The sequence below is a fragment of the Hemitrygon akajei genome, chromosome 4 (assembly GCF_048418815.1).
Source record: "Hemitrygon akajei chromosome 4, sHemAka1.3, whole genome shotgun sequence".
Classification (NCBI taxonomy): domain Eukaryota; kingdom Metazoa; phylum Chordata; class Chondrichthyes; order Myliobatiformes; family Dasyatidae; genus Hemitrygon; species Hemitrygon akajei.
Genome location: NC_133127.1, coordinates 163,617,359 through 163,632,541, shown reverse-complemented (window position 1 = coordinate 163,632,541; position 15,183 = coordinate 163,617,359). Strand labels below are relative to the sequence as shown.

At 38.3% G+C, this 15,183-nt stretch overlaps 1 protein-coding gene across 1 annotated transcript in view; it reads right to left on the bottom strand.

Moving 5' to 3' along the window:
• Nucleotides 1-15,183, bottom strand: part of b3glcta (beta 3-glucosyltransferase a) — a 185,844-nt gene that overhangs the window by 85,686 nt on the left and 84,975 nt on the right. The window contains exons 6-8 of the mRNA XM_073043851.1: nt 5,527-5,635; nt 4,950-5,086; nt 1,701-1,764 (exon numbers count right to left, since the gene is read on the bottom strand). Of these exons, the coding sequence (XP_072899952.1) occupies nt 1,701-1,764; nt 4,950-5,086; nt 5,527-5,635 (310 nt within the window). The remainder of the gene's footprint in view (nt 1-1,700; nt 1,765-4,949; nt 5,087-5,526; nt 5,636-15,183) is intronic.

The window sequence follows — 15,183 nt, the reverse complement described above, 5'->3', positions numbered from 1 at the left end:
TAATTGCTATTATATCAAGAATAATGTTTTCTGATGTCCTAATGCACGGTGCAATGGGAACAATTATAATGAAAAATATACTTGAAATAAAAGGCTAAATTGACAATGTATTTGCAAAGACATAAAATATAACTGCTTGAGGGTAATTTAATAGTTGTGTTATAAAGATGTGGAAAGCAGAATTTAAATCTGTGCATCAAGGTCAGCATGAAACAAAGCGCCAATGTTAATAAAAAATCTAGAACAGGATTTGTGGGAAAATTTGTCAGGATGCTGCAGATGTTGGATTTAATTCTTGTTTATTCTTGCCCAAGATGTGAAAGGTAATGATAATGCTGGCATCGGTTGCCCATCCTTAGTTGTCTCTGAACAAAGGAAATAGAGAAAAGCCATCAAGGAAGTCCCTTTAGAACACACGATGAGGAATCTCTGTTTAGCCAGAGGGTGGTGAATCTGTGGAATTCATTGCCACAGATGCCTGTGGAGTCTAAGTCATTGAGTATACTTAAAGCAGAGGTTGATGGGTTCTTGATCCCTAAGGATGTGAAAGGGAGAAGGTAGGAGAATGGAGTTCAGAGGATAATAAATCAACCGTGATGGAATGGCCAAGAAGACTCGATGGGCCAAATGGCCTAATTCTGCTCCCATGCCTTATGGTCAACCATACTCGTTTAAATGAGATTGCAGATAAAAGAATGGAATGCAAAAGGTAACAGAAGGTTTCCCCCCCCATTTTATTTTAATTCATATTAATTTATTTTTTGACCTAAGCCTATTAACACAACTTTACAATATATTGCCCCCTTTAGACTAAATATGCTTTGCTCAGCTGTGGCAATCATGTTGGTGGGAGGAGGGTCATGGTGTAAGTGTGAAACATAGAATGGGTCAAGCTTAATCCAGCCGAATACATTCACAGAATAAAACTAAAGACTAAATATGGAGATGGGGAATGGGTATTCCATCAGCGAATGCAGAAATTTCCATCTGTCAATTAATGAACGGACACTTAATCTTATTGCAGAACATTTGATCTGCATGAAACTTTCCAGTGTTTATATATTTATAAAATTTTGTTGGTTCATAAATGAAATTAAAATATACATTGAATTACCATTGAAATTTTATCATTGTTTAAAAAGGATTTAGTGATAATTAATTTCAGTATTTTATAGTTTTTTATACAAGGATTGATGTTGTTAATCATCCACTTTCAGTAAAACTACACAAAAATGGGTGATAAAATTAAAATCATAAGGTCAACATCTAGGAACCCATCATAATCTGATTATTTAAGGGACTAATATTGTTTCAACTACTTGAATAAACATCAATTGAGGGTCACTGAACCTAACAGATTCATATTTGCTGATAACATCTATCCAAGAGTGATTAAGTCTTTCTACACGTTACATAGGATTGGCCGGCTGGTTAGATTTTAGTTTCATTAAAATGCTGCATGCATCCTTTGCCCTTCATTGAAACTTTGGATAAGGTTGAAATATGATAGAAATACAATGCACCAATCAGTATGGAGATTTTTACTCAATAAGGAAGTATCTTTTATTTTAAAAAATTACACTGCTCAGATGAGAAAAGGTGAGAATAATCAAAATGTTTTCATCAACCATAATACAGGCTGTGTAAGGTACCAACCAGTTATAACAATTTGTTAAGAAGGGTCTTTTACCATCACATACCTCATGTTTCAGGTCAATCGTAAAATCTGCAGAAAGGTTTTCAATGCTCAATCTTTTTGCAAGTCTGTTAGTGTAAGAGATTAAATTAAAACAAAAGCTAAGTTTGAATATATAGTTTTAGACACAGACAATATTCTTTGTAATGCTAAATTAAATGATTTTTTCACTGTTGTATTAGAATTTCAAAGCGACTGATTAAAGAATAAAATGAAAAAGGTACATCTGCATATTTTTCTACAAAAATTACTTCAAATATGATTTCAAACTACGATTAGGAGCTTTTATGTTTTCAGTTGATAACAAGAAGCAGTGCTTTCTCCTTTTGATAATAAAAGTTAAAGCCATTACTTTTGCTTTTATTACAGTGAGCTACAGCCAGAAACTGGAAATTTAAGAGCAGAGGTCAGCACTATGTGACTTGTTTTTGTACATTACAATCAACAAATGAAAAGTGATAAAGGCAGTGAAGTTACAGCTGCTACAGACAAGTTTATGTTGAGTTTGGGCTCACAAAGCTTAGTATAAGGTATGTTGTTACATTATGTACATATACTGTGCAAAAGTCTTAGGCACCCTAGATTTTTTATGTTTACAAATGGTGTGGCCTCCACAGAGCTCTGATCTCAACATCATTGAGGCTGTCTAGGATTACCCGAGAGACAAAAGCAAGCAAGATCATCAAAGTTTTGCTGAACTGTGGCAAATTCTCCAAGATGCTTAGAGCAACCTATCAGTTGATTTTCTTATAAAACTGCACAACAGTGTACCTAACAGAATTGATGCCGTTTTAAAGACAAGAATGGTCACACCAAATATTGATTTGATTTAGTCTTTAACTCTTTACTGCTGTTTATTTTTGATATTCGGAAACTTTTCATTTAATTATTTTTGACAGCATCTTTGCTTTACAGTTTTTTTAACATGTGCTTGACTTTTGCACATACTGTATACTAATCAGCTCTGTTCCTAAATCCTATAAGTATTGGGGATCCAATGAACAATATCAAATTCTTTGATTTGCTTAACCCAAATGGCACTGAATATAACACAACTGCTGGGCAGTGAGCTATAGAAAGCTTCTAGTTTAAAAAGAAGCACAATTAAAATTATTTCTCAGTAGAAAATGAACAGACTGAACTCTACAGTCTAGATCGGCTAAAGGCCCTGTTTCTGTGCTGTAATGTTCGATGACTCTAAACTAAGTACTGAGCTTGTTAGGAATCTATTAAAGTTAGCACAGATTGCCAAGCCCATCATAAACTATATACACTCAGTGGCCACTGCATTAGGTACAACTGTACATCTGCTCATTAATGCAAATATCTAATCAATTGATCTTGTGGCAGCAACACAATGAATAAAAGCATTCAGATATAGTCAAGAGGTTCAGTTGTTGTTCAGACCAAACATCAGAATGAGGAAGAAATGTGAACTAAGTGACGTTGACTATGGAATGATTGCTGATACCAGACAGGGTGGTTTGGGTATCTCAGAAACTGAGGATCTCCTGGGATTTTCATGCACAACAGTCTCTAAAGTTTACAGATAATGCTGCAAAAAATATCCAGTGAATGGCAGTTCTGTGGGAAAAAAGTCTTTTTAATGAGAGAGATCAGAGGAGAATGACCAGACTGGTTCAAGCTGACAGGAAGGTGACAGTAACTCAAAATAACCACACATTATAAGAGTGGTGAACACACAGCACATTGAAACCTGAAGTTTTTGGGGCCACAGCAGCAGAAGGTGATCAACATACAAAGAAGTGGCCAAATGCCATAATAGATCAACACAACAAGATAACATTGAAGCCCACATTGTATGCCCCAACAATCTCAGTAGTGTTAAAAGGCTGTAATTAGCCATACTATATTTCAGGAGAACTAGTCTGCTATACAACTGTGGAGGAAAGACAATGCTAAATTAATCATTCTAAGAATTTACAAACTATTAACAAGAAACATCACATAAAATATTTTTACAGGTCAAAAATGGAGTATTTGATTTCTGATTAGATAATTTTAGGAAAGATAGGGAAACTTTAGAGGGGATGCAGTAAAGATTTACTGGAATGCTTCCATGGATAATTGGAATTGGAATTGATACTGGTTTATCAATATCACATGCACTAAGATATACTGAGAAGATTTTCTTACATACTGTTTATACAGATCAGATCATTACACAGTGCACTGAGGTAGGACAGGGTAAAACAATAACAATGCAAAGTAAAGTGCAACAGCTACAGAGAAATTACAGTGCAAGTGAACAATAAGATGCAAGATCCTAATGAGGCAGATTGTGAGGTCATGTGTTTAACTTATGAAACTCATAAGTTAATAGTTAGGGAACTATTAAATAGTGTTTTAACAGTAGGGTAGAAGTTGCCCTCAAGGCTGGTAGTATGCACTTTAAGGCTTTAGAATCTTTTGTGCAATGGAAGAGGCAATGCAATGTGCTTGGTGTGTGTGGTCTTTGATTATGCTGGCTGCTTTCCTAAGGTTGTGGGAAGTGCAGACAGAGTCCATGGAGCCAGGCTGGTTTCCGTGAGTTGTATCCATAACTCTCTGCAGTTTCTGCTGATCATGTGTGGGCCAGTTGACATTCCAAGCTGTGATGCACCAAGATAGGATACTCTCTGTGGTGCTTCAACAAAATATTGGCAAGTGTTGGTGGGGACCCGCCAATATTCTTTAGCCTCCTGAGAAAGTAGAGGAGTTGGGTGAGCTTTATTGAGGAGTTTCAGATGAGATTGTTTTCCTTGAAGTAGAGTAGGTTAAGAAAAGATGTGACTAGATATTGTCAATTAAAGCTGTTCCCATCAATAGATGGCTCAAAGGACTGGGAGCATTGAGGGAATTTTGGGCAAATGGTACAAGGAGGATCTAAGGAAAACATTTCTCATACCCAAAACAAATTATGTTCAGGATCTCACTGCTACAAAATAGTGGAATCATTCAGGGCAAAAGGTACTTAATTAACAATTTGCAGGGTTCAGGAAAGGAATTTAATGATGGGATTGATGGGGTTGTTGTACTGGCAGTTGCCATAGATTTAATCTTCTGAATGGTCCTTTTTCTATTCTTAACACTCGTTAATATCTGAAAGTTATTTCACAGAACACATCCAAACGTATTTTAGATACCAATGTAACCAATATGCTACTGTCATTACATCAACACCACCATTCTGTTGCTACAGAATTAGGATGAGGCTTTACTGCAAATAATTATAAGCATACCTATTACCTACCTGTTGACAAGTGGAATGCTCATGGCCCAACCTGCAGCAAAATCTGGATATTTAAAAACAACTGGATCTTCAGCAAAAGCATAATGATGAATAATTGTAGATTGTTCATCATACAAAGCCTTTCCTAAGAACCATTCCTGAAACAAATGGATTACATATACAAATTAGAAGTCTGAAAACATCCATTGCACTCTGCATTTTAAATGTACTGTGAGCTCAAATAAAGCATATCTGAAAAATTATCCATTGTATAACTATACCAACCTGCAAAACTTAATTAGAAGCTTCCATTATATTGACATTATATTCTATCAAATGTTTAAAGATAAATGATTAATAAAATAATCACAATACCTAGCAATTTACAAATTTTTAATTATAAAATTTGGGATAAAATGCAAACATAATTTATGAGACCTTACTGAAATCAATAAAATTAGGCTGCTGGGATGCATGGCAAATGTGGATCAATTAGATATAATAGTTTTTCACACTGTGTACTTGTTATTAAAATAAAATACATATCGAGCAAAGGGAAATGCTAAAGCTCCTAAATGTTTCTCAGTCACTAAAATACCTTTGTTTTGTCATATCTATTAAGGACCTCCAACAGCTTTGGCATTTTTATTCTTGTTTGTTCTTCACAAAAGAAAATCCACGTTTTCTTGCCATAAGTAGTAGAAAGGCTGATGAGAAATAAAAGCAGCATTATCACACGACAGATTTTTGATCCTAAATCATAGATATCCTTAGAATCATTTCCCATTAAGTGCTAATGCTTCGAGGTCCAGCTGAACCCTGTTCATGTATATTACTTCCTTTGGAATTATTCCTTGAGTCAACTATCAATACCACCAAATGAGAATAGCCAAGAGTTAGCAAAAAAATGATTTGTGCTTGCAATATGCTTCACTACTTCATTTACATTTTCCTATTTTTCATCTATAGGCTTTTACATAGTGATTTTCATTAATGAAAAATGTGTGTTTCCTAAATAATGTGAAAAGATAAAGCAATGGCCCAGATAAACCATCAACTTAAAGAAGAAGTCACACATAGGATTGGCACGTTGTTATTGATTTATCTGTGATCTGGTGCACATTTTGAGAAAGGCAGCAAACACAGACTCAACTGCAGCATTAAAAAGAAAACTGGATAAATATTTGACAGTAAACAATTGCATTTGGAGAAAGAGTAGAACAGTACTGACTGGACGCCCAGCAATGAACCAGTACAGACCTGATAATGAAACACAGATTCTATGATTCTCAGTCAGCAGCAAGAGAGGATTCAACGTTGAAAGTAGTTTAATGGGGCAGAGAAAAGGAATGCACTGACATATTCATCTGTATCTGACTTAAGTATCACTGCAACTGCATTAATTTGCTTCATAAGTCTATTCTAATCAATCCGTCCTCACATCAAATTACCCTACAGGTACATACATCCATAAACTCCCCATATCATCACCTGTTCAGCCTCCTCCTCATGGAATACCATGACTATCTTACACAGGCAACCTCAGCAAATGCTCTCCATTCAGCTTTTCAACATATGCAACAAACGGGAAAATTGGAGGATGTTGTATACCTGGATTTTCAAAAGGCCTTTGACAAGGTACCACACATGAGGCTGCTTAACAAGTTAAGAACCCATTTTACTATAGGAAAGAGACTAGCATGGATAAAGCAATGCCTGATTGGTAGGAGGCAAAGAGTGGGAACAAGGAGAGCTTTTTCTGGTTGGCTGCCAGTGACTAGTGGTGTTCCACAAGGGTCTGTGTTCGGTCTGCTTCTTTTTATGTTATATGTCAATGACTTAGGTGCTGGAATTGATGGCTTTGTGGCAAAGTTTGGGGATTATACAAAGATAGGTGAAGGGGCAGGTAGCTTTAAGGTAGTAGAAAGGCAATAGGACTTAGACAGACTAGGAGAACAGGCAAAGAAGTGGCAGATGGAATAGTGTTGAGAAGTATGCACTTTGGTAGAATAAAAGATTTGTCGATTCTCTAATTGGAGAGAAAATTAAAAAATCTAAGGTGCAAAGGGACTTGTGCAGGATTCCCTAAAGGTTAATTTGCAGGTTGAGTCTGTGGTGAGGAAGAAAGATGTAATGTTAGCATTCAATTCAAGAGGACTCGAATATAAAAGCAAGGATGTATGTTGAGGCTTTATAAAATACTGATGAGAACTGTGAGCAGTTTTGGGCCCCTTATCTAAGAAAGGATATCCTGACACTGGAGAGGGTTAAAAGGAGGATCATGAAATTGATTCTAGGATTTAAAGACTTGTCATATAAAGAGCATTTGATAGTTCTGGGCCTGTACTCTCTGGAATTCAGAAGAATGAGAGGTGACCTCATTGAAACCTATCGAATGTTGAAAGGTCTCGATACAGTGGATGTGGAGAGGACGTTTCTTATGATAGGAAAGTCAAAGATCAGAGGACACAGCCTCAGAATAGAGGGATGTCCTTTTAGAAAGGAAATGAGGAGGAATTTCTTTAGCCAGAGAGTGGTGAATCTGTGGAATTCTTTGCCGCAGGCAGCTGTGGAGGCAGAGTCTTTATGTATATTTAAGGCAGAGGTTGACAGATTCTTGATTAGTCGAGGCATGAAGGGATAGAGGGAGAAGGCAGGGGATTGGGGGTGTGAGGGAAAACAGATCAGCCATGATGAAATGCTGGAGCACACTTGATTGGCCAAAGGGACTAATTCTACTCTTATATCTAATGGTCTTATATGCTATTACGCTTCCTTTCCCTAGTGCAGTTGTGAAGCAGAACTGGAAGTTGAACTCCAACCATTTTGGAATACACAGCTGCAGAAGTGGCGGAAGTACCTCAGCACATCAGGCCAAATATCACAGACGACTGTGGAACACCTTCATATCAAATGGCCACTGGGCAAGCCATACTTGTCCAGCCTGACACTGTCAGAAGCAACAGAAACTGGAAGAGATGCACAATGAACACAAACTGTTCTTACTTGACAGTGGAAATCATTGACAGACAGACAGACAAGTAAGAAAACTAGTCAGAGCAGCTGTAACAGGCTGCATGCACGGCCAGCGCATGCTCACTGTTAAAGCCTTGATCTTTAACAGTATTTTGCAGTAGATCCAGGAACACTGCAAGGCATCACTCACTCACCTTATACATTTGTGCGTCTAGCACATCTTCCTGCTGCCAAATATGAGATGCAGTCAGTACTCTCAGGATGCAGAGACAAAGGACATTGTGTGCAGTGATTCCAGCAAGAGACAAACACAGAAACTACCAACATCTCGGATGCCCAGTTGCACAGGTATTCAAAATTGTTGATGGGCGACATCCTTTGCCTTTAAACTCTTTGAGCTAGGCAAGGCAAGCCGCACTTTTCAGAAGCAACAGAAGTCATATTGCTTGGGAAGCAAAGAACTAGGAAGAGAAATTAAGCAAGTATTATGCAAACAAAAATGCACAGATAACCTCATGGAAAGAGGTTCTCGAGTAAATAAGGGTAAAGAAATTAACTTTAGTAACATAAACTATATGATAATGGAGGTTTCAATATTCTCAGAAATTAGTGCTGTAGCATTAACTTGTTCACTCAGTTGTTAAGAATCCACATCAACAAATGGGATGAGGGAACTGAGTGTAAATAGATTAAGTTTACGGATGATAGAAACCTAAGTGCAGTATTGGCTATGAGGAGGTGCAGCAGCACAGCGTCAAAGGGATAAAAATGAGGATAGGACCTTGAATCATGAAATATGCTGTGGAAAAATGTAAAGTCGTCAAAAAGAGTAGAAAAGCAGTATGTTTTAAGAAGTGGTGGGATTGTGAAAGGTGTGGATCATGTGTTTATGCACATGATTCACTGAAAGATAACATAGGTACAGCAAATCCTTAGGAAGATGGTGGTATGTCTTCTTTATTCCATGAGGATTTAAGTACAACAGCAGAGGTGTCTTGCACAAATTATAAAGAGCCCAGATAACATTTGGAATAGTAAGTACAGGTCTGGTGACCTTAAGTATGGATTTACTTATATATGAGAGAACAAAGCAAAGGTTCATTGAATTGGTTATCTGTGTTGGTGATTTAATTGTATGAGAAAGGATTAAGGAGTCTGAGTTTCAGAAGAATAAGAGGGGATGTCAGTGAAATGTACGAATTTCTAAAGGAGCTTGGCAGGGGAGATGTGGAATTAATGTATTCCTGGTTTAGAGTCTTGAATCAGCAGTCACAATCTTGAAATAAAGGACTGAGTTGAGATGAGAAGAAATTTCTCACCAATCATGAAATTATCTTTGCAATTATTTACCCAAGCGGGCTGTAACAGATAGCAGAATTTTCAATATTGTGCAAAGGATATGAGGCAACTGCAGAAAAGTGGCAATGAGATAAACTCTGCCAGGACATTTTATAATGGGAAGCAGACATATAAGATTGAATGAAGTTCCCCTGCTTCTATTTCTTGTGCCTTTTCCTAATCCCCTTTGTCCTCTGGAGCAGCTGGCCGCTGAACAGCAGAGTGCTGCTCTTCTTCTTGCTTGTGGTAGTGTTGGGGCTACCCCTTATGCTGGTGTTGAATATCACTTTGGCCCTCAGCTAAGATATAAAGAAACACAGCTTAAGTAGCATTCATGCTGGCTTGATAAATCTTAGCTTCAAATTGCAGAAGACACAGCAAACTTCCAAAGTTGTAAATATACATCTCCAAGATTGTACAAAAACAAAGCTTGCAATGGAACTGCTACTGTTGGTGCTTACACCGAATAATTTCAAAAAAAAAGCAAGCATGCTTCAGATGTTCATTCTCAGAGCACCCCCACTACCCAGGACATGTTCTCTTCTCACTGCTGCCATCAGGAAGAAGGTACATGTGCAACTTCACTTGCCCCATAATTGAAATGTTCCCACAACCTACAGACTTACTTTCAAAGACTCTTCATCTTATGTTATAGATATTCATTGTCCATTACTTAATTAATTTACTATTATTACTTCTTTCTTTTAGAATTTGCACAGCCTGTCGTCTTTTGCACACTGGTTGAACACCCAAGTTGGTGCAGTTGATTGATTCTGTTATGGCTATTATTCAATGGAATTATGGAGAATGCCAGCTAGAAAATGAATCTCCCAGTTGTATATTGTGACATATACATACTTAAATAATAAATTTACTTTGAACTAGTTTAAGTTTAGGAGTATTAATTGGGTATACTCAATATCATCATACAAGAAGCAGCATCTGTCATCAAAGATCCCCACTGTCTGGTCACACCCTCTTCTTTCTGCTGCCTTAAGTCCCACATCACCAGGGTGCAGAACAACTACTTTCTCCATCGGGTTCTTGAACAAACCTTAGTTATTATTAAAGAGCCATGTTTATTATTGCAGTAATTATCACATTAACACACAAAGTTGAAAAGCTGCTTCTGCTGAAGAGATTCTACAGATGCTGGAAATCCAGAGCAACACATACAAAATGCTGGAGGAACTCAGCAGGTCAGGCAGCATCTATGGAAATGAATAAATAGTCGATATTTCAAGCCGAGACCCTTCTCATACACTTCCTAATACATTGTATTTTACATAGAGATCAAAAGATCTGAGGCAATTGCATGACACATTACTAAATTTTCTCTGCTTTAAACTTTTAAATGCTCCAAAAGTCAGTGCAATTGACAAAAATCATTTACAAATCTTATAATTGATAAGACGTCATGTTGAAACTACATAAAACACTGATAAGCCAACCCTTGCAGCACAGTTTATGATAACAAGCTTCAAGGTATTTATATTAGCAAATAGGAGAGATTACAGAGAAGTGCAAACAGAATTACCCTAAAATGAGAATAAAGGGTTCTCTGAGATCATTGATAAAGTACAACAACAATGCTACAGATTTAAATGAGTGATGGTTTTCATCTCATCTGCCACCAGGAATTTTCAGAAAAGCAATGGTGGGTTGACCTTGGTGGTCTGAATGACTACGATATTTGCTTCTGATGCAGCAAAACATCGAGTCACAGAACAGTGCAGCATGGAGACAGGCTCTTCAGTTCATCTAGTCTGTACCAAAGTCCCATTGACCTACACCCGGGCCTCAGTCCTCCGTACCTCTCTCATCCATGTACCTATCCAAATTTCTCTTAAACGTTGAAATTGGCCCCACAACCACCACTTGCTCTGGCAGTTCGTTCCATACTCTTACCAGTGATGGAGATCCCCTCATGTTCCCCTCAAACATTTCGCCTTTCGACCCTAATCTGTGACTTCTAGCTGTAGTCTCACCCAACCTCAGTGGAAAAAGTCTACTTGCATTTACCCTAAATATATAAAATAGATATCTACAGCATATTACAGGGCCTTCAGCCCACAATATTGTGCCGACTATGTAACCTACTCTAGAAATTGCCCAGAATTTCACTACTGCATAGCCCTCTATTTTTCTAAGCTCCATGTACCTATCTAAAAGTCTTTTAAAAGACCTTATTGTCCCCCCTTTTACAAAGGTAGAGCGTTCCTATGAAATCTTTCTTAAACCAAAATGGCGTAAAGTGAAGAACCATTAATTTATATGGGAAAAATTTTCGTAAAAGCGAAAATCCTCTTTGTAATGCGAAAACAGGTTACTAATGTAAGTCTTTTGTAAAAGCAAAGTGGCGTAAAGTGAATATTCGTAAAGTGGAGGACACCTGTATCCGCCTCCACCACTGTCAGTGGCAGTGCATTCCATACATTCACCACCCTGTGTGTAAAATAAACTTACCTCTGACATCCCCCTTGTACCTACCTTCTTAGCACCTTAAAACTATGCCTCTTGTGTTAGCCATTTCAACCCTGGGAAAAAGCCTCTGGTTGTACACACAATCAATGCCTCTCATCATCTTATACACCTCTATCAGGTCACATCTCATCCTCAGTCACTCCAAGGAGAAAAGGCCAAGTTCTCTCAACATATTCTCACCCTCCAATCCAGGCAACATCCTTGTAACTCTCCTGAGCACTCTCTCTATAGTATCCACATCCTTCCTGTAGTGAGGTGCCCAGAACTGAACACAGTACTCCAAGTGGGGTCTAACTAAGATCTTATATAACTGTAACATTACCTCACAGCTCCTGAACTCAATCCCACAACTGATGGCCATCACACCATATGCCTTCTTAACAACACTGTCAACCTGCTCAGCAGCTTTGAGTATCCTACAGACACGAACCCCAAGATCTCGTTGATCCTCCACATTGCCAAGAGTCTTACCATTAATATTATATACTGTCTTCAGATTTGACCTACTGAAATGAACCACTTCATACTTATCTGGGTTGAACTCCATCTGCTACTTTTCAGCCCAGTTGCTATGTAACCTCTGACAACCCTCCAGACTATTCACGACACACCAAACATTTGTGTCATCAAAATTATATCCCTCATATAATTTGTATACCTCTATCAAATCTCCCCTAAATCTTCAACATTCTAGGGAATAAAGTCCTAACTTACTCAACCGTTCCCTATAACTCAGGTCCTCAAGTACTGATAACATCCTTGTAAATTTTCTTTGCACCCTTTCAAACTTCTTTACATCTTTCCTGTAAATAAGTTATCAAAACTGCACACAACACTCCAAATCAGGCCTCCCCAACATCTTATACAATTTCTACATAACACCCCAACCCCTGTACTCAGTACAATGATTTATGAAAGCCAATACGCCAAAAACTTTCTTTATGACCCTATCTACCTGTGAGGCCACTTTTAAAGAGTTATGGATCTGTATTCCCATCCCACTGTTCTATTGCAAGGGGCTTGACAGGAGCATATGAAGATAAAAGTTGACATCAAATAAGAGAAGACATTAGGACGTTTTGTTCCCAATTATTTTCTGATGCTATTCTAGAAGGTGATCTAAAAGATAGTAAAAATATGAAAGAGAATCAAGAATATTTTTATGTCATTTTTACTCCAAGATGAAGTGCCAGTTCTGTTTTTACATTGATCCAAACAGGAGATACATTTTCAATGTTTTGTTGTGTTAATGTGAAGTTATACAAGGGAGAGGCTTACAGATGCTTGTTCAAATGCTTGCTGACAGAGATCACAATAATGCATTTGTACAAATACGTCAGCCGAAATGTTAGATCATGTTATAGCCATTTTAAGCACCATGTGACTCACTTTCATCTAATACACTGAGTTGGAGATCATCCCAGATGAAACAGTGTAAGACAAAAACAGAACCATGCATTTCCACACACAAGCAGCAACAGTACACCTGATGATTTTACATTTCACACACCAAGTGCTGGTGATTTGTGCAATGCACATTTCTATTTTTTACTGGCATCAATTAGAGCATTTGCTTCAACAGAAGCACAATGTCCTAACCTGTTCTATTTTCTATCACCAGGAGATTCTACCGATATCAGAAGACCGCCAGAAGACTGGGCACTTTGAGAATTAACTCCAGACTTCTCAAACACCTTCTAAAGTCCACAGATTATGCTAAAAACATCAGTCTGCTTTTCCCAGAACATACCCAATGAAACATTCAGTTGGTTTTTAAAAACTTCACAATCCTTTAAATTCCCACTATTTGTTACTCTATTATATACCCTTTCTTTTGCTTTTATGTTGTTTTTGACTTACTTTGTCAGCCGCAGTTGAGTCATTCTCCATTTAGAATACTTCTTCTTTTGTATGTATCTATCTTGCGCTTTCCGAATTGCTCCCAGAAATTCCAGCCAATGCTGTTCTGCTGTCATCCCTGCTAGTGGTCCCTTCCAATCAACTTTGGCCAGCCCCTCTCTCATGCTTCTGTAATTCCTTTAGCTCCAATGTAATATTGATACATCTGACCTCAGCTTCTCCCTCTCAAATTGCAGGGATCACTGCCTCCCAAGCATTTCTTTACCTTTAGCTCCCTAATCAAGTCTGGTTCATTACACAACACCAAATCCAGAATTGCCTTTCTTCTAGTGGGCTCAACCACAAGCTGTTCTAAAAAGCCATCTCATAGGCATTCTACAAATTCCCTCTCTTGGATGCAGCACCAACCTGATTTTCTCAAACTTTCTGCATATTGAAATTCCCATGACTATCGTAACGTTGCCTTTTAGACATGCCTTTTCTATTTCCCATTGTAATTTGTAACCCACATCCTGGCTACTGTTCAGAGGCCTCTATATAACTTCTATCAGGGTCTTTTTACACTTCCAGTTTCCTAACTCTACCCAAAAAGATTCTACATCTTCTGATCCTATGTCTGTGGACGAACCCAAGTACAGAACATGGGCGTGGAGGCAAAGTCGGGAGGCATTATTGACGTAGCGAGCGTAGAATCGGTATCCAGGAGCGATGCTAGACTTAGAACTGGCAGTCTTAAGAACCATGAAATGAGGTTACTCACACCGGAGTCGACCAACAAACTGGCAGCTCCTTGTTGTGATCACAGGGTCTTTATCCTGCATTTTCTGATGGAAAGCAGGTGTGTGTAGTTAGTGGAACCTGGGAATGATTGGAAACTAAACGAGGGGATTGAGGCCCAATTCTTGAGGTAAATAGCAAGGAGGGGGAATGCCAGAAGGGACCATGACAATGTCAGCTCTTTCTAATGATTTGATTTAATTTTTACCAACAGAGGCACTCCACCCCATCTGCCAACTGCCTGTCCTTTCAGTATAACGTGTATCCTTGGATGCTGATCCCAACTGTGATCTTCTTTCAGCCATGTCTCAGTGATGCCCATGTCATACATACCAATCTGTAACTGTGCTACAAGATCATTTGCCTTATTCTGTATATTGCTTGAGTTCAAACACAACACCTTTAGTACCGTATTCATCACCATTTTTGATTTTGGTCCCAAAGTTACACTGCAACTCATCCCACTGACTGCAATTTTGCCCTATCATCTGCCTGTCCTTCCTCAGTCTCTCTCCATACTGCGTTTAGTTGTACACCAACTGCCCCACCCTCAGTCCTATCAGTCTGGTACCTATCCCCCTACCAAATTAATTTAAACTCTCCCCAACAGCTCTAACAAACCTGCCTGCAAGGATATTGGTCCCCCTTGTATTCAGGCATAACTTGCTCCTTTTGTACAGGTTGTACCTCCCCCAGAAGAGATTCCAATGATCCCAAAGTCTGAAGCCCTGTCCCTGAACTAATTCCTCAGCCATGCATTAATTTGCTAAATCATCCTATTCTTACCCTCACTGGCATGTGGCTCCAGGGATTACTACCT